General features: G+C 55.8%; 2 protein-coding genes and 1 long non-coding RNA gene across 3 annotated transcripts; 1 reads left to right on the forward strand and 2 right to left on the reverse strand.

Moving 5' to 3' along the window:
* Positions 1 to 1467: 1467 nt before the first annotated feature.
* Positions 1468 to 7461, reverse strand: ZNF132 (zinc finger protein 132). Its single transcript, XM_090259292.1, is given in 7 exon segments — positions 1468 to 2132; positions 2301 to 2666; positions 2668 to 3417; positions 3420 to 3829; positions 5105 to 5270; positions 7075 to 7193; positions 7377 to 7461. Coding segments are annotated over 7 exon segments (2103 nt in total). The 3' UTR covers positions 1468 to 1925.
* A 10042-nt stretch (positions 7462 to 17503) lies between these two features.
* On the forward strand, positions 17504 to 22385 carry LOC149995736 (uncharacterized). The gene is made up of 4 exons (XM_090261040.1): positions 17504 to 17595; positions 19565 to 19691; positions 20028 to 20144; positions 20709 to 22385. Exons 1-4 carry the CDS (start codon positions 17569 to 17571, stop codon positions 22112 to 22114), a joined length of 1677 nt encoding a protein of 558 aa, XP_090117166.1. The 5' UTR covers positions 17504 to 17568; the 3' UTR covers positions 22115 to 22385.
* LOC149995737 (uncharacterized) lies at positions 18870 to 20351 on the reverse strand. The gene is made up of 2 exons (XR_016507850.1): positions 19532 to 20351; positions 18870 to 18962 (listed from the first exon to the last, which is right to left on the reverse strand). It is a non-coding gene; the product is annotated as an uncharacterized LOC149995737 (long non-coding RNA).
* Positions 22386 to 25074: the final 2689 nt, after the last annotated feature.

Consider the following 25074-nt stretch of genomic DNA (forward strand, 5'->3'; position numbering starts at 1 on the left):
ACCTGGGTCAGGGGTCCTCTGTACTTGCCCTAACTCTGCTCTGTGGTCTCTTGCTGGGGCTCCTTACATAGCAGCCAACCTGATGCAGGTGGAGAGTAGTGTCCCTGGTGATGCTGGGTCATCTCGAACGAAGCCCAGTGATTCTGACCCTTCGACCTGCTCAGGGGACCATTTTGGGCCGGACTCACTCATTCCATCACATTAGCCCAAACCTCACCTGGCAGGCCAACACCAGCAGCCCATGGTTGCAGCCTGCCCTGGCTGCCCCAAGTCTGTCCTCTCCTCAGCCAGTGGGAGCTCTTCCAGAATCCACCCAGCAGCTGCTGGTCATTTGTTTTGTGCCCCCATCTTGTCTGGGATGCCTGCCCCACACCAGCCCAATCCTCTGCCTCCCCCAGTAGCACCCCTTCAACAACTGGGCCAAGGTATCCCCTCTTCATGAGTCCCCTTGCTCACTGTGCCGTCTGGAGTTTTCTCCCTTTCTGTGTCCTTCATGCCTTATGTTAAGCTGGACACTGACCCTCCTGCACGTGTTTATCCTCATAGACATGTGCACGTTTGAAAGCAGGGCTACAGTTTTGTTTGTTAATGACTTAGCAACTGCCCTGGCTGGGTATCGCGGTTGTTGGACCATTGTCCTGACGGGCCAAGGTTGCAGGTTCGATCCCGGGGCAGACACATACAAGAGTCAACCAATGACTGTATAAATAAGTGGAACAATGCTATTGTCTCTCTCTCCCTCTTTAAAATTACTAAATAAGAATTAGAAGACTTAGCAACATACCAAGGGCTCAAGGTTTCATTGATACTGGAAGCTAGGAATAATGTGTTTCTTGCCTTCTTCCTTGCTTGTGGACGGCCATAATTTTGCCATCCTCGCATGGTGGGGAGAGGAAGCTCTGGTATCTCTTGACTTTTATTTTAAGGTTTTTATTTATTTATTTACTTACTTAGAGTGGAAGGGAGGGAGAAAGAGAAACATTAAATGTGAGAGAGAAGCATTGATCAGTTTCCTCTTGCATGCCCCTGCTGGGGACCAGGCCCGCAACCCAGGCACATGCTCTGACCAGGAATCAAACAGGCAATGTTTTAAGTTTGCAAGGCAATGTTTTAAGTTTGCAAGACAATGCCCGACCCACTGAGCCACACCAGTCAGGGCTCTCTTGACTTCTTTTAAGGACACTAATCCCATCATGGGGTGATGATCCTCATGCTTTCACCTAAACCTAATCACCTCCCAAAGACCCTACCTCCTGATATCATCACAGAGGGGGTTAGGGCTTAAACCAGTGAATTTGTGTGTGTGTGTGTGTGTGCGCGCGCGTGCAAACCTTCAGTCCATAACATCTAAGGAAGCAAAGTGATTCTTTGTGACTCTTGTAGATGAAGAGCTTAGTCTTCACAGTGACTGGATATGTCAGTTTTATAATATAAAACAAATTGGCGGCAGCTGTGAATATTGCCAGAATCAACACTGGAACTATTGAGAATATTTTTAATTGAATACCATTTACCCATGGGAACATGGATCTTCCCCAAAAGCCCAAACTGGACATCGGTCAAGACCCCTTAACCAGCATAGGGTCAGTTCATTCCTGAACCTTCTCAGAGGCAATGGCAATGAAACCATCCAATGGACCCAGGACAATAATGATTCACTCTGGGAAAGTAGCAAAAAGACACAGGAAGCTATTTTCTCCATGCATATGCAGAAGACTGCTGGAAATGTTTGGATCCAGCCAGGCTGCAAAGAGGATTGTGCTCCAGGGGACACAGCTGTGCCTAAGTCCCTAGGCTGCTCAGAAAAGGCAGAGCAGCTTCTGAAGGCGTCTCCACATCAGTGGGGCAGGCAGGTAATTTCTCTGTGGCGGTTCTGCTGCATGAAGGTTGACTTGAATGAAGAGCCCATTTCCATAAGGCTCCACTCAGGTATGAATCCTTTTATGTTGAGCAAGGTTGCATAGGCGGCTAAAGAGTTTCCCACAGCAGCCGCACTCGTAAGTCCTTTCTTGGGTGTGAACTACCTGGTGTCGAACAAGTGTGGACCTTTCAGTAAAAGCTTTTCCAAAGTCCTGGCTGCTGTGGCTCAGTGGGTTGAGCCTTGGCCTGCAAGCCAAGTGTTGCTGGTTCGATTCCCAGTCAGGGCACATTACTAGGTTGCACGTCAGGTCCCCAGTTGGGGGCGCAAGTGAGAGGCAACTACACAGTGATGTTTCTCTCCCTCTCTTTCTCCTTTCCCCTCTCTCTAAAAATAAAAAAAATAAAAAAAATAAAAAATAAATTATTAAAAAAAAAGAATAAAAAGCTTTTCCACATTGGCTGCACTTATAGGGCCTTTCTTGTGTGTGAGCCTTCTGGTGACGAACCAGGTGAGAGCTGTTGCGGAAGGCTCTCCGACACTATCTGCACTCATAAGGCCTTTCTCCAGTGTGAACTTTCTGATGTTTAATGAGAATGGAGTTTTGGCTAAAGAATTTCCCACATTCATCGCTCTCATATGGCCTTTCCCTTGTGTGAACTCCCCAGTGCTCAACAAGACTAGAACTGTGAGCAAAGGCCTTCCCACATTCATTGCAGTCATAAGGCCTTTCTCCAGTGTGAATCCTCCAGCGCTGAGTCAGGCCAGAGCTGTGGCTGAAGTCTTCCCTGCATTTGCTGCACTTGTTAAGGCCTTTGCCCAGTGTGTACTTTCTGGTGCTGAATGAGGGTGGTGCTATTGCTGAAGGCTTTCCCACATTCACTGCATTCAAAAGGCCGTTCTCCAGTGTGAATTTTCTGGTACTGAGCAAGATTGGAGTTATTGTTAAAAGCTCTTCCACACTCGCTGTATCCAAAAGGCCTTTCCCCAGTGTGTACCCTCCAGTGCTGAATAAGAGCAGAGCTCCGGCTGAAGGCTTTACCACACTGATTGCACTCATATGGTCTTACTTGGGTGTGAACTTTCTGATGCCGAAGGAAATTGGAGCTTTGGCTGAATGTCCTTCCACATTTGTTGTACTCAAAAGGCTTTTCTCCCGTGTGAACTTTCTCGTGCCAAGTGAGGTGAGACCTGTTATTAAAGGCTTTCCCACATGCACTGCACTCGTAAGGCCTTTCTCCTGTGTGGATTCTCTGGTGATGAAGTGTGAGTTTGTGGCTGGAAGTTTTTCCAAAGTCACTACATGCGTAGTCTTTTACTCCAGTATGAAATTTTTGGTAATTAACAAGGTTTGATTTCTCCTCTAAGGAATTTCCAACTGTTGGGCATTTAAATGGTGTCTCTTCAGAGAGAGTTTTCAGGTGGTTGAGGAGGCCCGGGCTCTTCTGGAAGGCTTTGCCACAATCACTGCACTTGAGGCGCTTCTGTGTGGTATGGACTTCTGGGAGCTGCCCAAGGTGGGAACTGTGCGGGAAGGACTCTGCACTCAGTGCTCCTATGTGACGTCCCATGGGTGCTGACGGAGGTTATGGCTATCTGAGACATCTTTTCCACCTTCCCTGCAACTGAAGGGCTTCTCTGACAGGTAAACCACAGAGCTCCTCACAAAGGAGTTCCTGTCCTTGTCCCTTCTGAAGGGCTTCTCTCCATTGCGCTCCTTCTGGTACTGGGGAAGCTTTGCATTGAACCAAAACTCTCTTCCACATGCTCCACATGTGTAGGGGGTCTCCTCAGGATGTGTTCCTTGAGGCTCATCTAGGTGCAAAATGTCTTTCATGAATGGGCCACACATGTCACAGGTATCAGTCTTCTAGGTGGAAGGATATATATTGGGGATCCGGACCTGGGACACCCCTTCCACAGGAGCATTCTGCTTAAAACAGGCCTCAACTTTCACTTCATGCCAACAACCTGAAAACAGAAATTTCTGGTTAACTGAGTGTTCCTCTTAGTGGAAAGGGTGACTTCATTAGAAATGTGTAACTGACACGTACAGGAAGGGGCTCAAGGGATTGTTGGCAGGCTAAGGGGGCCAGAATAAGTGCAGGGCTGACTGCAGGGTGATACCCAGCCATGCCACAATACAGGAGGCTCACCAGAGGCAAGGACAGAGATGGGACAAAGCACATGAATAAGCATTCCTCAAAGTAAGACGTGTGTACACACACATATGGCCAATAAGCACATGAAAAGATGTTCAACAACATTAGTCATTAGAGAAATGCAAATCCAAACCATAATGAGATACCACTTTACACCCACTAGAATGGTGTTGAGGAAGGAGAGAAACGAACACTCATATGCTGTGGTGGGGGATGGAAAATGGTGCTGCCATTTTGGAGAACAGTTGGGCAGTTCCATTCCTATATATGTACCCAAGAGAAATGAAAACATATCTACACAAAAATTTGTATGTGAATGTTCACAGCAGTATTTTTCCTAATAGCCAAAAAGTAGAAATGACCCAAAAGCCCATCAACTGGATAAAGAAACTATAAATGGGATACTTTTCGGCCATAAAAAGGGATGAATGTTGTGTATGCTACAACATGGGTGAACCTCTGATACATAAGCTAAGTGAAATGTAGTCACAGAGAAACATAAGTTCTGATTCCATTTATATGAAATGTGCATAATAAGTTTACATGATGAAAATGTTCTAAAATCAGTGTCTCTCAATAAAGCTGTTTTTTTTTTTAATCTTCATCTGAGGACATGCTTATTGATATTTTAGAGAGGGGAAGAGAGGGAGAGAAACGCTGATCAGTTGCTTTCTGCACATGCCCCTACTAGGGACCAAACCCACAAGCCAGGCATGTGCCCTGACTGGGAATTGAACCCGCAACCTTTCGATTTATAGGATGGCACTCCAACCAACTGAGCCAGGGCTAAAACTTTTAAAAGTTTCATGGGGGAAGGAGCAGAACCTGTGCCTGACCTCCACACTAGGTCAAGCTCAGTGGGATCCATTAGGCAGAACAGAGATGCCTGATTCTCAACTTCTGCTCCTACAGGGCATCTGGGACAGATGGGTGTGCACTCAGGCCAGTCCCAGCTCCTAAAACATGAAACCTGGGAAAGAAGCCATATCCATGGTTGGATTGTGGGACAGACAGAACTTCCTATGGGGAAAAGGCACAGGGCAGAAGCTGGCCACCATGGTGGGGCAGGGCAGAAGGGTCTTACCAAGTGAGGTCATGAGTTCAAAGTTCTCCAGCATCACATCACGACATAGGCGCCTCTGAGCCTCATCAAGAAGCCCCCACTCCTTGGAGAAGTGCACGGCCACATCCTCAAAGGTCAGTGGGCTCTGCGCTGATGAGACGGCTAAGCCAGGGGGCCAAAGGGCAGGCTGAAAAACAAAGAAACAAAATGTGACTAAGAGGTCTGCGGTATCTGCCACTGACCTCTCCTCTCCGAACCCTCTCAGCCCACCCTCCTCCTCAGGCCCCCGCTTCAGAGGAGAGAACAGGGCCTGGAAACATTGGTCGCCCTCCCTCCTTGGACTCCCACAGGTGACTGTATTCAGGCCAGTGCAGCGTAGAGGAGCAAAGGGCAGGTGGGTGGAAGGATGCTGGCTGAGCTCTGGGCTGGCAGGCTGCTCCCCTCCCTGCACTGGCCACTTCCCCTTATATGCCCCACATGTAAGAAAATGGGGGCTCTCCTTACTCATGGCTCTAGCACCAGGCCCATTGATGCACATTCCCTTACCTTGTGCAGGGACCATGTCATCCACATTTCTCCACCCCTCTACCCCAGGTCCACACCATAGGCAACTCCCTAGAGCAGGAGTCCCCACCCCACCCCACCGGCTGCACAGCAGGATGTGAGCAGCCTGAGCTCCGCCTCCTGTCTCCCTCCTCACCCCCTGTGGAAAAATCTTGCAGGAAACTGGTCCCTGGTGCCAAAAAGGTTGGAGACCACTGCCCTAGAATCCTCATATTTCACTATGCACGTGGTATATCTGAGAAAGACAGCCAGGATCCAACAATGTCCTGGCCTGCCCCAGATCTCCAAAACCCCCCACTGCAAGAGACAGCCCTCACCCCTCCAGTAAATGCCTCCCCTCCCTGCCCTGTTGCTTCCACCTTCAGCTCCGTGGAACCGTGAATAGATTTCAACCACTCCCGTTCTCTTCCACCTGTGCCCTTGCACATGCTGTCCCCTCACCAGTCATAGCTGTCCTCGCTCTTAATACACACATCCCAGACCCACTAGTCCCCACCCTCTGCCTGGGGACTCAGCCTGACCCTTTCTGCTCCTGCTACTCCATCAGGCTGACAAAATCCCCAGGGTCCCCCAAACCTGATGAGCTGTAGAGACATAAACCACCCTAATCTCAGGCCCCAGTATCATCCCACCTCTGCTGCTTCTATGCTTCATATTTTTATCCCAAGTCTACCCTCTGCTCAGAGGCTTGGTCAGCAGCTGCACGCGGTGTCCACACAAGCCTCCAGCCCTTGCATGTCTCCAGCCTGGACCTGGCCATCTCCAGCACATCTCAAACACAATATGGCCCCAGCCCAAACCTTTATCTTCCCTCACACCAACTTTCACATCTGAAAAACCTATCAGGGTCAACCCTGATATCTCACTGCCCACATGAGGATATTGAGTCCACCGACTTGAAAAGCAGATCCAGGAGCCACTTCTCCTTCCTCTGCAGACACCCTTCTGGTCCAGCCGTCAAAAGCACCTGGACAATTGCGGTCACCTTCTTGCCGGTCTTCCTGCCTCCAACCTCGCCATACAGAGGGAGCTGGTTAAGACCCGATCACTTCACCTCCCTCCTCTGCTACAGACTTTCCTTGATTCCGCCCCCCCCCCACCTGATTAGAGGCCCAGCCTGGCGGCCTGCCGTCCTAGGCCTGACTATGGTCCCCTCGCCCCTCTATTTCCAGCAGACGAAATGGAGGCCTACGGTTCCCTGATCACTTCTACCTCACTGCCAAGCAATTTGCACATGCTGATCCCTGCGTCTGGATACCCTTCCAGGCCTTATCCCATAGGATTCCAAAAATGTGAAGCCCTACCATATAAGCTCCGGCCTGGGTTCAGGACGTGACAATCAGGGCCCCAGATGCATGTGTGGGCGAAGGTCCTTGGCACCACGGTTTCCTAAACTGGGGACCATGAGGTCGGGTTCCTCCACTCACCTTCGAGGAGCCCATGCACGACGCTGCCTGCTGGACGGACCCTGCAGGCTCATCCGAACCCCCCCCCCCCAGGAGGGGCGACCGCGGGCTGACAGTCGCACTCAGGGCCTCAGTTTCTACTGTATAAACGGACCCGAGGGGCTATGGGGAAAAGGCTGGGTGCAGAGACTCGTCGCGTCGGTTCCACACCCGGGGAAAGTGAGGCTCAGGAAGGAGCAACCATTAGCGGGGGGGGAAGTGCCTGCAAACATGTGACAAGGCTCCTGGCACTTCCCCGTTCACTTCTTAGGTCGGGCGGCCACCTGCGCCGGGCGCCCGGGCCGAAGAGGCGATGACGATGACGGAATCCCGCTCCGTTCTCTGCGCCCCCTTCGAAAACGCGCCCATCCGAGAGTTTGATTGGCTCCAGCATTGCCGCCGACAAAGACTCTATTTCCTGAGCCAATCGCAGTGCCGCTTGGTCGTTGCCTAGGTGATCAGGAAGGACGCACTACGCGTCGCTGCTCACGAGACGCGAACTACAATAACCAAACAGCCCCTCGCCGCGCGAACGCACCAGTGCTAGCCAATGACAGCTCAGGAAAGGGGCATTTCCGGGCGTACTCTGGCCAATGATCGCCTAGGGGCGGGGCGGAGTATCCGGAGTGGAACAGTTGCTTAGGCGTCCGTGCGTTTGGCCCTCACGGGGCGGAGGAACCGAGGTCTCGGGCTGTGCGGGGCTGAGGACCGTGCCCAGGAGGCTTCCCGCGTCCAAGGAAACGGGAGCGGGGAATGCACGAGAGTCTGGAGGTCCCGCCTCTGTACCCTGTACGCCCCGTGACCGCGGCGAAGTACGACCTCTACGAGCCAGGGTGTCGGCGGCCCCGAGGGGCCCTCGGCGTGTTGTCCGCTTTGCGGAGCCCGAGACCCAGGCTGCCCGTCCGAGGTGTGGATCCAGCCCATCGCCGAACTGCGGGCGTGACGCGTGAGCCGAGCGATGAGGCGGCAGTGAGGAAGGGTCTCCTGGCCCCACCCGGCTGGACTCCGAGCCCCGGTGCCTCACGTTCCCCGCTGAGCCCCAGGCCTCGGCGATGAGAACGGCGAGGGAGCCTCCTTTCAGAACCCTGGGTGGTAAGATCTGCACGTGCGCGGACGGAGGGGAGAGCGCTCGGGAAGGGCCTGTCCCCACTGCGGGGAACCGGGAGCGGGAGGTGGAGCCCCGCTCCGGTGGGCGGCTGAGATCGGGGAGAGTCGGGAGGACGCTGCTGCACATTTCTCAGGGCGGTGGTGATGGCGGCCTGTGCAGAGCAGAAGCGGGGCGCGGGGGAAGTGGTCAGATTCCGGAGAGGTTCCTGCCGGCAAGGGGCTGAATGGAGGACTATCCCAAGTATTTAGGAAGAATGAGGCGCTGCCCGCGGAGATCGGAGGTTGGCAGGAGGACGTTTTGGAGAAGATTAGCGGTTGGATTTTGTAGGTGTCACGTGCCAGTTGTCTGGAGACTTGCGAGCCGAGGTGACAGACACATGCCCATGTGAACACACAGGGAGTTCCAGTTTGGCCTCCGGGTCCAGGGTGCGGTGCAGCGGTGGTCGGGACCAGGGAAGGGCCTGAGAATGGGGTTTTGGAGGCTGTGGTTACAGATGGGTGCTGGGGTGTCCAGTCTAAGGACCGCTGGGAAGAGAAACACTTTCCAAAGACCCATGGATCTTGGGAGAACGCACTTCCAGCAGGAGAGCCCACGTTCTCAGATACGTCAGGGGACCATGGAGGTGGTGGTAAGGACAGACTGGGGTCCCCTGTCGTGTGCCCAGTGCTTAGATCACATCCATCAGCCCCCCCACCCCAGTCTGGTGTTGCAAGGCCCAGTGACCTTCCAAGGCCAGGTCCCATACCTCTTTCAGCAACAGTGGGCTCCTTAGTGAGGCCTGGTGAGGCTTCTGCTGGGACGCGGTTCCGTCCTCACCAGATCAGGCCCGGTGTTCCCCGTGGGACGCGCTTCAGGCCCTGGTTCTGGCCCGAGACCTGCTCCCCCTTCTCCCCGGCTGCTGTATGAACAACCCCGACAGCTTTTTCCTTGAGACGTTGATGTCCATTGTCCAGGTTCATAAACCCCATAAACTGTTTAGCAGATCACATCAAGCTCAGTTATTTTCTGGGAGGGTGACCCAGTCAGGGTCTGTGGCTTTTCTGTCCTCTCTGTCACACCTCAGTCCTGCAAAAGTTTTCTGCCAGCTGCCCCTCGTCAGCTCTGGAACTGGCATCATGGGCATTGATTGTGGGGCCACCAAGCTTTTCCAGTGAGACCGTCCCTGCCTGTCCACCTTGAGGTGCAGTTTTCCAAGACTCCCTATAAGAATTACTGCCTCCACCCCCAACACACAACATGGTCACACAACTTGAACACTGAAAGGAGACCCGTCTGGTGGACAGGACAGCTCTATGGAGACCCATGGAGGACCGGTCCTGGCAAGTACAAGGAAGGTGGGGGAGGGCCTGTGGCAGCAGGCTGGTCTCTCCCCTGGTACCTGACCTGTGGCCTGTGTTGTTCTCCACCACGAGCATGTCCTCCCCTTAACATGTCTTGGAGACTTCTCTTTAGTTCTTGAAAACCTGTTTGTTATGTCCTGGCATCACCAGGGAAACACTAAGGTTCCAATAAGTCGACTGGTGTGCAGAGCCCTAGTGGGGAGAGCAGGAGGCAGGTAAAAGATGTCGCTCATGCCCTGGGAGCAGGGTTGTGTCTACTGAACCATAGCTGAGCATACAGGTACAGGGATTTGAGCTCTTCATTTTTAATTTAATTTTTTTTTAAGATTTTATTTCTTTTCAGAGGGGAAGGAAGGGGGAGAGGGAGAGAAATATCAAAGTGTGGTTGCCTCTTGGACACCCCCAACCAGGGACCTGGCCCGCAACCCAGGTACGTGCCCTGACTGGGAATCAAACCGGCGACCTTTTAGTTCACAGGCCAGCACTCAATCCACTGAGTCATACCAGCCAGGGTGGAGTTGAGCTCTTGATGATCCCTTTGCTTGGAGGCTGGAGGCCCCAAGATTCAACTGGGCTTTAACTCTGATCCCAAGTACCCTATATTGGTGGAAGATAGTTATTATACCCAGAAGGGGTGGTCTGAGTCCAAGGGGCACCCTCATATCTCGGGGTACTGGGGAGAGCTTAGGCAGACCTGCCACATGTGTGGCTGACCACAATCCTGCCTGGGATGCCACCTCTCATGTGATCAGCATCAGGGAACTGGGGGAAGAGACTCATCCTGAGTGCCACTGCCCATGTGACTTGCTATGGGGCACACTGGGTCAGAGCCTTCATGGTCTGGGACCCAGGGCTCTCGGCAGCCTGCGTATTTTCTGAGAGTCCCAAGTGTTGGCCTAGGAACACATATGCAGCATATATACCTGTATTCTTTGTATGTAAGTTTTTGGGAAATACTTTTCAATATTTATAAAATAAATGGCAACTGAAAAATAAATGAATAAAATCAAAAGGATTCACATAAAAAATATGGATCTTTCATTCCTCTTAGAAAACCAGAAAATGGGGTGACAACCATACTGATTATGCCATCTCTGACCCTTATACCTGGGGACAGCCCTGCCTCAGTGGCAGCAAAAACCAGCAGATAATGAAGACCATGGCTGCCACACTCACCTGGAGCACTGATGGCTGCATCTCTTCTCAGTCCCCGCCCATGCCGCGATGGCCTTGAAGTGAATGGCACAGGGAGGCTACAGGAATCCACACCGCCTTTGGGTGCTGTGCTCTGGTGGTGGGCAGGTCACTGCCTGTGGTGCCTGTGCTGAAGGGACATCTACACTTGTTCTAGGGGACAAGATGAGGTGTGCAGGATGTCCCCAAACCTGCAGAGCTGTCTCTTCTGTGGCCAAGGTTGCTGTCAGCTAATTTGGCAAACACTGCACGTCAGTTTTTCTCAGGGTTTTGTTCGCAGCAAGCTATTGCTTGCTATTTTTTCGTGGTATAAATTCCACCATGGCCGGTTTCAGGCTCCCCATGTGATGCCATGGAATGTGAAGTCGGGCACAGTCACTCTTGTGAGTGGGCAGATGTGGCTCAGGTGCCACAGCTGCAGTACCTCCTCCATCGGCCAGTCTCCCTGACCCCCGGACCTCAAACCCACGGTTTCTGCACCCACTTAATGGTTCTGCCTGGCCGCTGCACATCTCCTATCTAGTGACAGCCATCTATGATTCTGGACTTCCTTATGGGCAGGTCCCAGCAGACAGTGGCCCCTCAACAGCCCTTGGGAATGTGGTACATTACCAGGAATAAGGGAAGCTGCCCAGGAAGCACTGGAGGTTGCCACATCGAATACCCGCTTCCCAAAGCTCGGCCCAGTTGGTAGTCCTGGCTTCCAGACACGAGATGTGACCCAGAGACCTTCAGTCTGTCCCAGGAGGCCTTGGGCCACCGGGCAAATTAGGTTAAACGAGAGAGCAGGCTATTCCTTGCTCTCCTGGTATCACCTGTAGCCTCGCCAATGCTTACAAAGAAGGGAAACCTCTGAAAATCCTCAGACCCCAGATCTAGAACTATCAGGGCGCCTGAACCACTGGGGACAAGGGAGAGGTGGAAAATGAGGCCACTCCAAAGGGCACCGGTCACTCATGGCTCCCTGCAGGGAAGGAGAGGACACAGCTCTGCCTGCCCTGAGTATGTTGTGACAGGCACATGTTCTGGGGGCCTGCCAGCTGGCAGAGGTGATGGCAGCTAGCAGTAGCATGACCTGGCAGAGCACCAGGACAGGTTACACAGTGTAGCCCCTGCAAGCTTCCCCCGTTCCTGGCACTCGCAGGCAGTGTACCAGCAGGGGTATTGGGATGTGCAAGTTTCCCCTTTTGTTTATGTTCTTTAAAAGGTTTTATTTATTTTTAGAGAGAGGGGAAAGGAGGGAGAAAGAGAGGGAGAGAAACATGATGTGCCAGAGAAACAGCGATTGGCTGCCTCTCACAGCCCCAACTGGGGACCTGACCCACAACCCAGGCACGTGCCCTGACTGGGAATCGAACCAGTAACCTTTCAGTCCACAGGCTGGCGCCCAATCCACTGAGCCACACCAGCCAGAGCACCCAGGTTCCCACTTTTGGCTGATGGCTTCCTCACAAAGGCTGTCTCGGAGCGAGTCCTTCTCTGGTGAAGAAGGAGAGAGCTCCAGCTTGTGCCTCCACATTTGCCACACACCTGAGGCCGTTCTCTGGGGTGACCTCTCTGGGGCCGTGTGGCACAGGAGCTCTGGCAGAAGGCGTTCCTGTGTCCACTGCGCCCAGAGCTCTTTCCCAATGTGACCCTCCTGGTGCTTACAGAGGTTTGAGCTGTAGCAGAAAGCTTTTCCCCATTTGTTACACTCACAAGGCTTCTCCCCAGTGTGAACTCTCTGGTGCTGACGGAGGGTGGAGCTCTCGCTGAAGGCCTTCCCACACGGGCTGCACTCAGAGGGCCTTTTCCAGTGGGAACTTTCTGGAGCTTACCCAGGTTAGAGCTGTAGCTGAAGGGTTTCCCGCATCCACCGCACTTGGAAGGCCTTTCTCTGTTGTGAACTTTCTGGTGCAGAATGAAGGCAGAGCTTTGAACGAGGCTTTCCTACCTTTGGAGGACTCACAAGGCCATTCTCCAGTGTGAACGCGCTGCTGTGGAACGAGGCTGGAGGGCTTACCACTCCCAGGGTCCCTCTCCAGTCCAACTCCTTTGATGCAGAACAAGCCTGGGTGTTTGCCAAAAGGCTTTTCTGTGTTGTGAACCTTCTGGTGCCAGCCCAGATGGGAGCTGTTAATGAAGGCATTTCCACACTTGTTACACTCCTAAGTCTTCTGTGGTGTATGTTTCCTGGTGCTCAACTAAGTCGAAGATGTAGCTGAACACTTGCCGGCACTGATAAGGCCTCTTTCTGTTGTGCACTTTCTGGTGCCGGACGACGTGTGAGTGAGGAGTTTCCCACAGCGGCCACACTCGAAAGGCCTTTCTCCAGTGTGAACTCTGGTGCTGAATGAGCACAGCTTTGCGGCTGAACGCTTCCCCACAGTCACGGCAACTGCGAAGTTTTTCAGTTTAAACAGGAGGCTGAAGGCCTTCCCACATTCCATACCCACGTGGGATGTTTCTCCAGTGTGATTTTGGAGATGAAGAAGGGTGAAGTTTTCCTTGGGGGCATTTCCACCTCTGGGCATCTGAAGGGTCTGTCTTTAGTGAGTTACGAGGTCGTCAGGGAGCGCAGAGGCCTTCAGGAAGGCTTTCCCGCAGCTGCTGCACTTGAAGGGCTTCTGTGCGGTGTGGACTCCCTGCTGCTGCTGCTGCTGCTGCTGCTGCCTGCGACCCTGGGCAGGAAGGGCCTCTGCGTGACTCCCCCTCGCTGTGGGTGGCCTGGAGCTGTGGGAGGTCATGGTTGTCCAGGACATCTTCCCACACTCCCTGCATGTGAGATGGGTTTGTCTCCACTGTTCCTTCTGGTGCTGGTGAGAGTTTGCACTGAGCCAGAAGCCCTCCCACATGATTTCTGCCTCAGGTGTATTCCCTGGGACCAGCCAGGTGTAATATGTCATACAAGACCAGGCCACACATGCCACTGGGGCTGACCTTAACAGTCCTGAACATGACAGTCCTACAGAAACACGCTGCTCAGGAGGGGTTTCCTCCGCTCCACACCAGCAACCTGAAAGCAGAGAAATGCTGGTGACGTGGCAAGGCTTTGTGGGGAGGGGACAGCCCCCTTCCCAGAGGCCTGTCTGACACACTGACACACTCAGGGATGAGTCTATAGGATCAAATCTGGGTGTGGTGGAGTCTGCGGTGCAGGACTGAGCCCCGGAGAGCCACGGGAGGCAAGGCCACAGCACCTTCGAAAATGCAAGGGTGGGGTTCAGGCTAGGGAGAGAGGCAGAACCCACTACAGGCAGGCCCCAGGACTTCTGTGACAGGGAAGGGGGACAGAGAGCAGTGTGCACAAGCCTGGGAAAACCCAGCTGCAGCTGGGCACCTGGCGCTCAGGTCCGTATAAGCACGTGTATGTGGGATGGCCCTGCAAAGGGAGGCAATGAGGAGAATGGGGGAGACGTAGAGGTTAGAGCAGTGGGGTCCTCCATCATGGAGAGACCAGGGGCAAACTAGAAAAGGCAAGAGAGTGGGAGTAAGATGTGGCCACTGACCCCAGCCAAAAGCACTAGCGGACACAGCAAGTGCCCAGTGCGATGTGAGCCCAGCCCTCCCTCGCCTCTGCCCCCGGCTCACAATCACCAGAGCCGGGCCCCCCTTGGCCTGTCTGTCTTGCAGTGGCTGCAGACACGTCCACCGTATCAGGCACCCAGTGCCTTTCGCCCTGTTCCAGATGGGCAGCCACACACGACTTGGAAAATGCAAGTCCTGGCAGAAAGTCAGGGTGGACAAGTGGCCGGCCCAGCTCGGGGCAGCACACCCTGTGACGGGCCTGTGACAGCTCATGTCATCTTTGCAACTGGAAAGAAAACATATTACAAAATAAGCTTCTGAGGAGTGAGTGTCTCACAGGAACAACCCAGTGGTCCCCACAGGTCCTGACCATGTCACTCTCTATAGTCCCTGGCACAGTCAGACTCCTGGAAATGTCTGACAGAGAAAAGAGGCAGAACCCGGGCACAGCGGCGCCACCCATCTGGACAAACGCAGGTAGCCTAACTGAGGCTCCCAGCCCTGCGCCCTTTCTGGGGAGTCTTCAGAAGCAGCTATTGGGTCGCCCTGGAGAGGAGCAGGCTGTACCTGCAGCCCAGCTCTGCACACACAGCAGGTAGTTGGAGGAGGCAGTGTCCGCGCCCAGCAGTGGGAAGAGAGCTGCTCCTGAGAGAAGAGGAGAGGCAGAGCCTAGAACAGGAGGCCGGGAGGGGGAGGCCTTACCCAGCGAGGCCACAAGTGCCAAGTTTTCCAGCATCACACTGTGGTACGGGCATCTCAGCCTCATCCCGGGGCCCCCACTCCTCCTGCTATAAGTGCACGGCCATGTCTTCAAAGGTCACACAGCCCTGCCGTCATGGGATCAGCTAAGTCAACCAGACCAACAGATGGCAGAAAAACAAACCAAAAAAACCTCAGAATAACCCATCCAGACCTAGGCCTGTGACCTCACATCCCGCCGCATCTGGTGGGCAAAACTACCCTCACACACTCCTAGGCTTCCCTCCTCCCCAAGTCCAGTGCCATGAATGCCAGCCCCAGTCCCCAGTCATCCCACCTGCATCTCCAATATGTCTCAGCCTCCGTCCTAGGGACCTTGGTCACCTTCTGGACCCTCCTCTCCCCCACACACCTTCCCTCGTGGCTGCTCCTCCCTTCACCTGACATTGTGACACCCCCTCCCCCGCTCCAGGTACCCAGGCCAGCCACCCGGTCCTCAGCTGCCCTGACCATGACCTAAAGATGCCCCTTCCTAAATCCGACCCGGAGTCCCCCCTCAGTTCACCGGCTGGCTACTGCCCACTGCACATCTCCAAGCAAAATCCGTCAGTATAACTTGGACTTGCGTGCCCAGCCGCCCATCCATCACCTCCACGCGGGACAACTCGGCCTCAGCATGGTCAGAGTCGCCCTCCTGATCGTCCCTGACTTGCCGTCGCAGTCGATTCCCTTCCACCTTCTAGTTGAAAGACACCCCAACCTGATCCACTTCCCTCTCTCACCCTCCACATCAAAAAACCTGGCTGGCTGAACTTCAAAGGCCCAAACCCAACCCCTTCCCCCAGCTCCATCAGCACTCCGGCCAAGCCACCACTGTTAACCCCCCGGGTCCGTTAGGGTCACACCCTTATGGACCTCCCTTTCTCCCTGCTCACCCGCACCCCTGCCCCGTGTGTTCTCCACTCCGCAGCCAGGGGGAGCCTGTGAACGCCCGAATCAGGTCACCCTCCTTTGCTCCAGTCCTTCGGGGGCCCCCACCTCCCTCAGATGACAGGCCCAGCGCCTCAGGCGGCCACTGCAGGCCTGACTCCTGTCCACCGGTCCTAAGACCGACCTGCACGTCCCTGAACACTCCCAGCTCAGCCTCACCTTCGAGCATCTGCGCATCCCCGTCCCTGTGCCCAAAGCATTCCAGAAATTAGGGTCTTTCCACGTAACCCCTGCCTGGGGTGACCCTGGGCCCCAGTCGCGAAGGAAGGGGACAGAGAAGAGTCCAGGGACACCGGTCTCTGTTACGAGGGGCGCCGGCTCCGGGGCTGCGGGAACCAAGGGCGGGTGCTCGGGACTCCTGTTAAAAGGAGTCACGGCCGGTAGAAAGCGCGGAGGTCGGCCCATCCCGCTCACTGTCTTCCCGGGCTGGTCCTAAGGAAGCGCCAGAAGAGCGGCCGGGACGCAGCGATCAGGTTCCCAAGGCCGCACAGAACGGACCCGGCAAGAGCAAAGGGACCAGAAGTCCCGCCCCCACCGACGAAGCCACAGGAAGTACTTATTATTTTGGGCTGTGATTGGCGCAGGTTCGTCGCCATCCCCCGGAGCCTTCTGGTCAGTGTAGTTCGGCTTGTATTCTACCCGGCCTCCAGGTTCTCCATGGCAACGCCCAAGCGGCAACGTGAAGGGCGCTGGGAAATGGAGCGCCAAGATAAAGAACAGCGGGGTGGTGGCTCCGCTTCCTCTTAAAGGGGCCGCTCCCAGATTTCCTCCCTCAGGGATGTCCAGCAAGTAACCCGTGCGTGGGCCTCGAGCCACCAGCCCTGAAGGGCCTTTGGGACACTTTTCTCCTGTACGAGAAATGAAGATATCTCCCCCAAGAAGACTTTGCCCAGTAATATTAAGTGTCTTTTATTCATCGGTCCCCAAACTGCGGTCCCTGAGTCAGTACCATCAGCATCACTGGGGAACTTGCCAGAAATGCAAGTTCCTGCCCAGCGCAGGGAATCGGAAACTCTGGGGCTGACCAGCTCTCCTGGGGAGTTGGGACGGTCAGCTCTACGTCAAAGTCCAGGGAGGAAACTTGGAAAATACCTATTTCCTGCTTAGCACAAGTCCAGGCACCTGAGAGCGGTCAGTATTATTGTTTCACCACCACCACCATCATCATGATCGTGGCCCAAAGGCACCCTGGTACTACTCTTCCCAGAAGGCTCTGCGCGTGATCCGCTTCGTGCCCTGGACCTGTGCGCGTTGGCCGGGGTCGGACTTCCGGCCTACAAGACTGTCACTTCGCCGCAGGGAGTCAGGCCACGGCGGTGCTGGGGGCTGGAGCGCGGCTGCTGGGTCCGGCTTTCCAGGAGGTTCTGGAAGCCCGAGGCGAGGGCCGAGGAAGGCGTGGGCGCAGGGCCCGCTCAGCGCCGCCCCGCCATTGGGCCAACGGCCACGCCCCCCAGCCTCGGTTGCTCGGCTGCAACGTGAGCAGCCCCCTGGGGCCTTCGGGCGGCGCCTGGACCCACTGCTCTCCAGCCTTCGCGGCGCCGCGGAGGCAGTGCCCTGGGCGTCTGCGCCCTTGAAGGACCGGGAGACTGAGGCCAAGAGCAGGGGCGCCCGGCTGGGCTGCCGCAAGCGCCGATTCTGATGGCGGCAGCGTCGGCGGCCGCGCAGGTAAGTAGAGGGTGACCCAGACTCCACCCGCCCGCCCGGACCTTCCGCTATGGAAGAGACTTCACCTGGACGTCTTGTCTTCCCTTCTCGATGCGCCCTGGACCTGGTGCCTAGGCCAGTGGGGCGTGTACGTGAGGGATCCCCACTTCTTGCAGCCAAGGGGGTGAGGGCCCCGCACCGCACGTGTTAAAGCTGGGAGGGGAGGCAGCCTAGGTGCTTCCGGGCCAGAGCTTTTCAGGTGGAGCTCGGGGAAAGAACACAGAATGCATGAAGTGTCAGGCAGGGGAGTGGACTATCCCGAGGGCGCCGCCAGCTACGGAAGACTTTGGACATGTTGGTTGAAGTTAGGAATTTTAACCAATTCCGCTGCTTCGGGAGTGGAGAGCAGACGCAGAGGGGGTGTTGGGGTGCAGGGAGGTGGTGATGCTGGTACGTGGGCCAGAGTGGGTTTTTGGAGACGGGAAAGTGGTTGAATTCCCAGTACCTCTCTGCCTTATCAGGTGCGGCGTGTGAATGGATGTCCTGAGTGAAGACCTTCCAGATTTTTTTAATCTGAGCGCCAGAAGCATGGAGCTGCTGGACACTAAGTCAGGAATTTGAAGGGAAAGCAGGTTTCGGGGTAGAATCAGGAAGAATCTGCCCCAGAGTGGAGGCATCACATGTACCTGTGTTAGAAACAAGGACATAGTGACTCCCAAACCAGTAAAAAGTCACTAGTAACAAAGGGCAGATGTAATTAAAGGGTCTTAAGGGCAAATGTAATTAGAGGGTCTCTGAGAAGGGAGCTGACGGCACTGGCATATCTACAAACCACAGAAGGGGCATTTAGATAACCGTGTTAGATTGTAACTCCGGAGTAACCAGTAATGGAGAAATGGGGAAGGAGGAGAGGGGAGGGGGAGCTGATTGCGTTAGGGCGGGGAAGCTAATCGCTCTCACTTTAGGGCAAGAAAGATAATCACTTTAGGGTGGAGAAGATAATCACTTTAGGGTGGCAATTTCAGGGTGGAAAAGATAATCACTGTAGGGTGGCAATTTCAGGGTGGAGAAGATAATCACTTTAGGGTGGCAATTTCAGGGTGGAGAAGATAATCACTTTAGGGTGGCAATTTCAGGGTGGAAAAGATAATCACTTTAGGGTGGCAATTTCAGGGTGGGGAAGCTAAGACTATAAAACCAGTTTCCTTTGTCTACTTGGCGCCACATTCTCCTGGCTGTGAGGGTGCGCCCGGCTCTGCAGACTCCTGAATAAAGGCCTCGCTTTACTGCTCAAGTCCTGTATCCCAGTTTTTATTGTGAGCGTTTCTCACACCTGGAATTGTTGATTTTGGGGGACAGAGTCTTGGTATTCAGAGCTGAGGCAGGGCCTGGGAATCAAATGTAGAAGAAGGGGATTTAACCAACTCTGCTGACAGTTTCTGAGGTTCTTGGGAAGTCTGGCAGGTGGCAGCCAAGTGAGAAGGAAATAGAGGGAGTGTGCCTATGGAGGGAGAAACTGGCTCCTGTGTGCCCACTAGATCCTTCAGTTCACCCTGTGGAGACTGGAGGGGATCAGCCAGTCCTTCAGGCTGGGGGAGTGGCCTTAAAACATTAGGCAAGTTCAGCAGGGCCAGGCGTTCCCAACACAGATGGGCGTGTGGTGGGAGGGAGACAGCCAGGACTCACACAGTTGCTTACTGGGGAGAGTCAGCTTGTGCAGAGGCTGGAGAATAACTGGACTGGACCCCTGGGACTGCCCCAGGGTTGGCAGTCAGCCTAGTCTAGAGTGGCCAGTGGGCAGGCCTAGGAGGCATCTGAGGCCTCGTCAGGAAGGGGCCAGACTGGAGAGGGAAGTCACACCTGCAGAGCCCTGCAGGGGATGGTGCACGTCTGAGGGAGATCAGGGACGTAGCCGCTGGCGCAGAGTTGGGCCCTGGGTCACACAGCCCCAGCTCACCTCGCATCCGTCTTCTCTGGCCCACTGTTGTAGGGCCTGATGGTCTTTGAGGACGTGGCCGTGTACTTCTCCCGGGAAGAGTGGGGGCTCCTGGACACAGCCCAGAGGGCCTTGTACCGCCATGTGATGCTGGAGAACTTCGCACTCGTGGCCTCATTGGGTAAGGCCCCGGGTGCTCCTTGGGAAAGCTTAGTTGTCGCTGGGCTGGCCCACCAGCGCTAACCCCTTATCTCCTGGTGGCCTGTGAGCAGCCCCACCCCCGCTGGTGAGTGTCTCTGTCCGCCTGTGGCTGCCCTGCGCCTGGGCTCCTGGGGTGCTGCCAACACATTTCTCCTCGCAGGCACCGCTAAGCTGTTCCTTGGAGCCCTGACCCGTGGTGGGACCCTCGCGTTTTCTTAGTTGCTCAGAGGGTGCTGTCTGTGACTCCGGCCAGCTGTCGGGCAGTTGGTTGTCAGGAGCCAGGGCTGGCCCCTCACTCGCCCGTCTTGTCTCACAGGACTCTCTGCCTCCCGGCCGCGTATAGTCATCCAGCTGGAGTGTGGCGAGGAGCCCTGGGTTCTCAGTGGGTCAGACGTGGCCGCGGCCAGGAATGCCCACAAGAGGCCTAGCCCTGGTGAGAGGGGCTTCCAGGGTGGGGGGTGTCCCTCTTTCCCACCCTCCAGGACACTGTCCTCTCCTGCCTCCCTCCTGATTCCCTCCTGTTCTCCTTCCACCATTAGCCTCTCCTACGGGCTCCAGCCTTAGCTGCCCTGAAATGGGGAACTCCCAGGACAGCCCAGACCTCAGAATCCCACCCTCAGCCACAGTGTATGGCCTCAGACCTTCTGTCTTACTTTACCAGCTCGTCTCTGGGGCCACTCATTCCAATGTTCATTGTTTCTTGAGCTCTTACAGTGACCAGTTCCTGGTCCTGCCTTCATGGAGTTGACCGTGCTAGAGGAGAGGCAGTCAGTAAACAGAGGTCATGAATAAAACTCCGGCATCAGGTAGCCATGAGTGTCAGAAGCACAGCAGGCTGGGGAGCCCCCGAGACAAATGAGCGGCTTACAGGAAGGGCATCTGTTCTTTCTAGCTTCAACACTCAGGCATTGGGGTCCCCTTGCCCACCCACTTGGCCTGCCCAGGTCACCTCCTCCTGGTCAGAAGGCCCAGAAATCCACTGTTTCTGTTCCCGCAGGTTCCCAACGTCTGGCAGAGGGCAGAGACGTTTCTGGGGAAGCAGCATGGCCGAGGACCTTCCAGGATAGGCCCTGTCCCACGCCTGCGAGGTTCCTCCCCACGACTGCTGCCTGTGAGCCTGAGAAACGCCTGGAAGCTCGGCAGGGCATTTCCTCATCTCAAGAGAGAAAACCCACGGGGGTCTCCGTGATCTACTGGGAAAGGCTCCTGCTAGGCCCAGGCAGCGGTGAGGCCAGCGTCAGCCTCAGGCTGACCTCCCCACTGCGGGCTCCCGCGGGCAGCCCCCCCACAGAGGAAGCCCTCACAGACCACTCAGAGCCAGGCAAGCAGCCTAGAGCCTCCGAGCTGCAGAAGAGCACCTTCCCTCGTGTCCCAGACCTCGAGGCCCGTCGCACTGGAGAGGAGCTAGGAATGGGGGTGGCTTGGCAGGAGCCTCAGACACTCCCCGCCGGCCAGGAGCCCCCAACCTGGGAGGAGCTGGGCGAGGCCCTCCATGTTGGCCCCGGCCTCCTCCCGGGGGAGAAGACCTTCGAATGCAGGGCGTGCAGCAAAGTCTTCGTGAAGAGCTCCGACCTCCTCAAGCACCTGCGCACGCACACCGGGGAGCGACCCTACGAGTGCGCGCAGTGCGGCAAGGCCTTCAGCCAGACGTCGCACCTGACGCAGCACCAGCGCATCCACAGCGGGGAGACGCCCTACGCGTGCCTGGCCTGCGGCAAGGCCTTCCGGCACAGCTCCTCGCTGGTGCGGCACCAGCGCATCCACACGGCCGAGAAGGCCTTCCGCTGCGGCGAGTGCGGCAAGGCCTTCAGCCACGGCTCCAACCTCAGCCAGCACCGCAAGATCCACGCCGGTGGGCGGCCCTACGCCTGCGCGCGCTGCGGCCGCCGCTTCTGCCGCAACTCGCACCTGATCCAGCACGAGCGCACGCACACGGGCGAGAAGCCGTACGCCTGCGCGCTGTGCGGGGCCGCCTTCAGCCAGGGCTCCTCGCTCTTCAAGCACCAGCGCGTGCACACCGGCGAGAAGCCCTTCACCTGCGCGCAGTGCGGCCGCGCCTTCAGCCACAGCTCCAACCTCACGCAGCACCAGCTGCTGCACACCGGCGAGCGGCCCTACCGCTGCGGGGACTGCGGGAAGGCCTTCGCCAAAGGCGCCGTGCTGCTCAGCCACCGGCGCATCCACACGGGCGAGAAGCCGTTCGTGTGCTCGCAGTGCGGCCGCGCCTTCCGCGAGCGCCCGGCCCTCTTCCACCACCAGAGGATCCACACGGGCGAGAAGCCGGTGAGGAGGCGCAGAACCAGGCCTCCTCCGGGGGCCTCATCAGATGGCGCTCCCGGGGACCGGCCCACTCCTGCCTCAGGCCCAGCCACAGCCTCCGTGCCACAGCCTGCCGAGGCCTGAGAGCCCAACTCCGCCCGTTCCTACCTGTAATGAGCCCCTTCCAAGGACGCATTTATGGCTAAATGGCTGGGCCCTAGGCGCATCCACTCCGGAGAAGCCTTGTGTGTGCCCTGAATCTCCAGCTGCAGGTGGTGATGAGATTTGCTGCTTTAGCCACAACTGCTTCCTCCATCCCCCCAGAGGTCACACTACAGAAAGGTCAGGAAGATGGACAGGGAGGCTGGGACTCTGGTGGGGCCACTCCTTGCATGTTAAGAGGGGCCGCTTAGGGGAGGAGGGGCGTGCGGGGATGGGGTGGAGGTGGCTCAGGGAAATTGGGGATGTAAACACCCAGATTGGCTGATTCGCAGACACTCAGAATACTCCCCCCAGGCGTCTGTTCATCCCATGCTCCCTGGGAGGGGGCACAGTGAACAAGAGGTCATGTGGAGGTTGGGTGCTGGCCTTGGGCAAGTGGCTGGGCTCCAGGCCTCAGCCTTCTCTTCTGGGGAAAGGAAGAGAAAAAATGGGCTCCAGCCTCCAGAGAGTATGTGCAGCGCCCTGACAGGCAGGGTCTTTATAAGGCCTACACGTGCCAACTGCCAGTCCCTTTTCTGAGTGCTACGAGGTTCCCCCTAACTGCCCTTTGAGGTGGCTGCTGTGGCCATCGTTCCCACTTCTCGTAACAGGAAACTGAGGCGCATATGGGGGCGTAAGTTGCACACAGTAGAGCCAGGCCCAGCATCCAGACAGCTCACCACCCCACCCCACACTCTAGTCTACCAGCTGTGAGGGCAGAGAGGGGCCTGGCCTGGCTCCCTGCACATGGCCGACCCTCGGCAGGTGGAGGAGGTGGAGGTCTGCAGCAGGGAAGACGGGATGGCAGCCCCCCAGCAACGCTCGTCCATACAGACTCCCATCCGAGCCCCAGCTCTGGCCCTTTCCTGTTGTTACTAAAGTCAAAGTTTACATTTCCACTGGCCTGACAGGAGATGACTGAAATAACAGGCTCCAAGGAGACAAAATGGGCTACTTGCTTCTGCAGGGTCTCTGCCCATGTGTGGCACCCTCCTGAGACTCCCCACGGGGAGGGGGCGCGGTTTGCTTCCTGCGGCCCTTGGCAGAGTGGAGCCCATATCAACCTCTGGCCTCACTCCCAGGGATGTTAATGGTCTTTTTACTTGGGAAAAAAGGGCTAGAAGTTACCACTTGGAACTAACTTGGGAGAGACATCGATTGTAAATTCCTGCACAGCACTGTGGAAGTCCCTACCTGTAGTCTCCCCTCCCACAGAGTCCAGGGAGGCTTCCTGATAAAGGTTTCTTTTTCAAATTATGTGCATGGTAACAGCCTGGTTTCACTGAGCACACTGCAGACGTGCCATCAGGGCCTGTCATCACCATAGAGCTGCGGGCACTTGGCTTCGACCTGGGTCTTTTTGAGAAGCTCCAGAGTAGAGATGCAGCCTGTCTGTGGCCCACTGAGATGTTAAGACACCTGTGTCCCCTTAGCAGCCAGGTGGGTGGGGGACAGCCAGGAACCTGGGCAGGGTGGATGGGGTGAGGCTGCCTCAAACAGCAGCTCTACTAGTGGTTGAGCTTTTGTGGATCCAAGCTGTGGAATCTAAGGCAGGGGCTACATGTGACCCCAAAGGTTGACCCCAGTCCAGTGGGTGTTCCAGTCCCATCACATCCAAGACTTCGCAGCCATCTGCCATACACAGCACAGACATGCCCCCACCACCACTCCCTATCTGCCAGCAGAGCCAGTCCCATCTTCTGCCCCAGGAACCTCACAAGTACCTACAAGGTGGAGAGACTCAGGTGAGGAGAGGAGGCACGTGAGACCCCCCTCCCCAAGACCCTTCCAGGACTGGCTTTCTCTGCCTGGGCTCTTGTCTGCCCCTCCTGGACTCTTGCTCTGTGCTCTGCTCTTGCCCCGTCTCTCCTTTCCCCAGGCTTGCCTCCCTGCCCTGACTGAGGACCTGGAGAGTTACATGCAACATTTTCTGCAACTTGGACAGAAGCTCCTCCGGGGGCCCAGTTCCCACCTTGAGCCCTCCTGACCCCTCAATGTGAGCCTGATGCCCTATCCTGTCTCCCCACTAGGCTCTTCCCTGCTTCCTTGAGCTCCCTCCCATCTCTGTGGCCTCTTGCTGTCCCTTAGTTTCTCCACAAACCCACCCCTCCCACTACTCAGGACTGGTCAGTGGCCTCCACTCTGTTCCTATGAGGAGAGCAACCATGGGCATCCTCCTTCCCCATGTCTTGGCCCCTGAGTTGCCCTCCCTCGAGCCTTTGGTCATGTTGAGCCCTGTCCTGCCAGCCTGGCTCCCCTGAACAGGCTTTGACTGTAAAATTGTCCCTGGTCTTTCTGGGTCAAGATGGTGAACTCAGCCCATCCTCTCTCTTGGCTCAAAAGCCAACTGCAATCACGAAGAGAGTGTTTAAGACATACCCTGTGAGCAAGAGGACAGAAGAAGAGTCCATGGCAATGGCATTCTACACCTAGATGAGACTGAGGGAGCTGTCACTGACTTAGGGAAGTCAGTACGGAGTTGGGGGTAGGGTAAGTAGAGGCGGACCCAGCAGGCTTATGCTGCAAAACTTAAGAAATCGTGAACCCCAGCAGTCTCCTGGGAGGAGAGACCTAAAAGATGACTTGGGAAGAGACTCTGGAGAAGCTGTTAGAGCCCCAGATCTCTCCACATGGTGGGTGGTGAAAGAGTCGTTTCTGGGGGATCCGCACAGTCCCTGTGAAAAGACCTAAGCCCCCACAAAAGAGCCCGATTTAATGATGCTACTGGGAAGAGTTGACAAGCTCCAGCTACTGACTTGCTCAGAGCTTCCTTCCAATCAGTGACTAAGACCACAGCTCTTCATCGTGAGCTGGCAGCCAGAGGTTCCCAGGTATCAGAAGGAGCCAAAACAGACAGGTACATGCATTTTAGGATTGAATAAATGGTATGTTTCAGGCACTCG

Source organism: Furipterus horrens, unplaced genomic scaffold (genome assembly GCF_987537825.1).
Source record: "Furipterus horrens unplaced genomic scaffold, mFurHor1.1.pri manual_scaffold_13, whole genome shotgun sequence".
In the NCBI taxonomy this organism is placed as follows: domain Eukaryota; kingdom Metazoa; phylum Chordata; class Mammalia; order Chiroptera; family Furipteridae; genus Furipterus; species Furipterus horrens.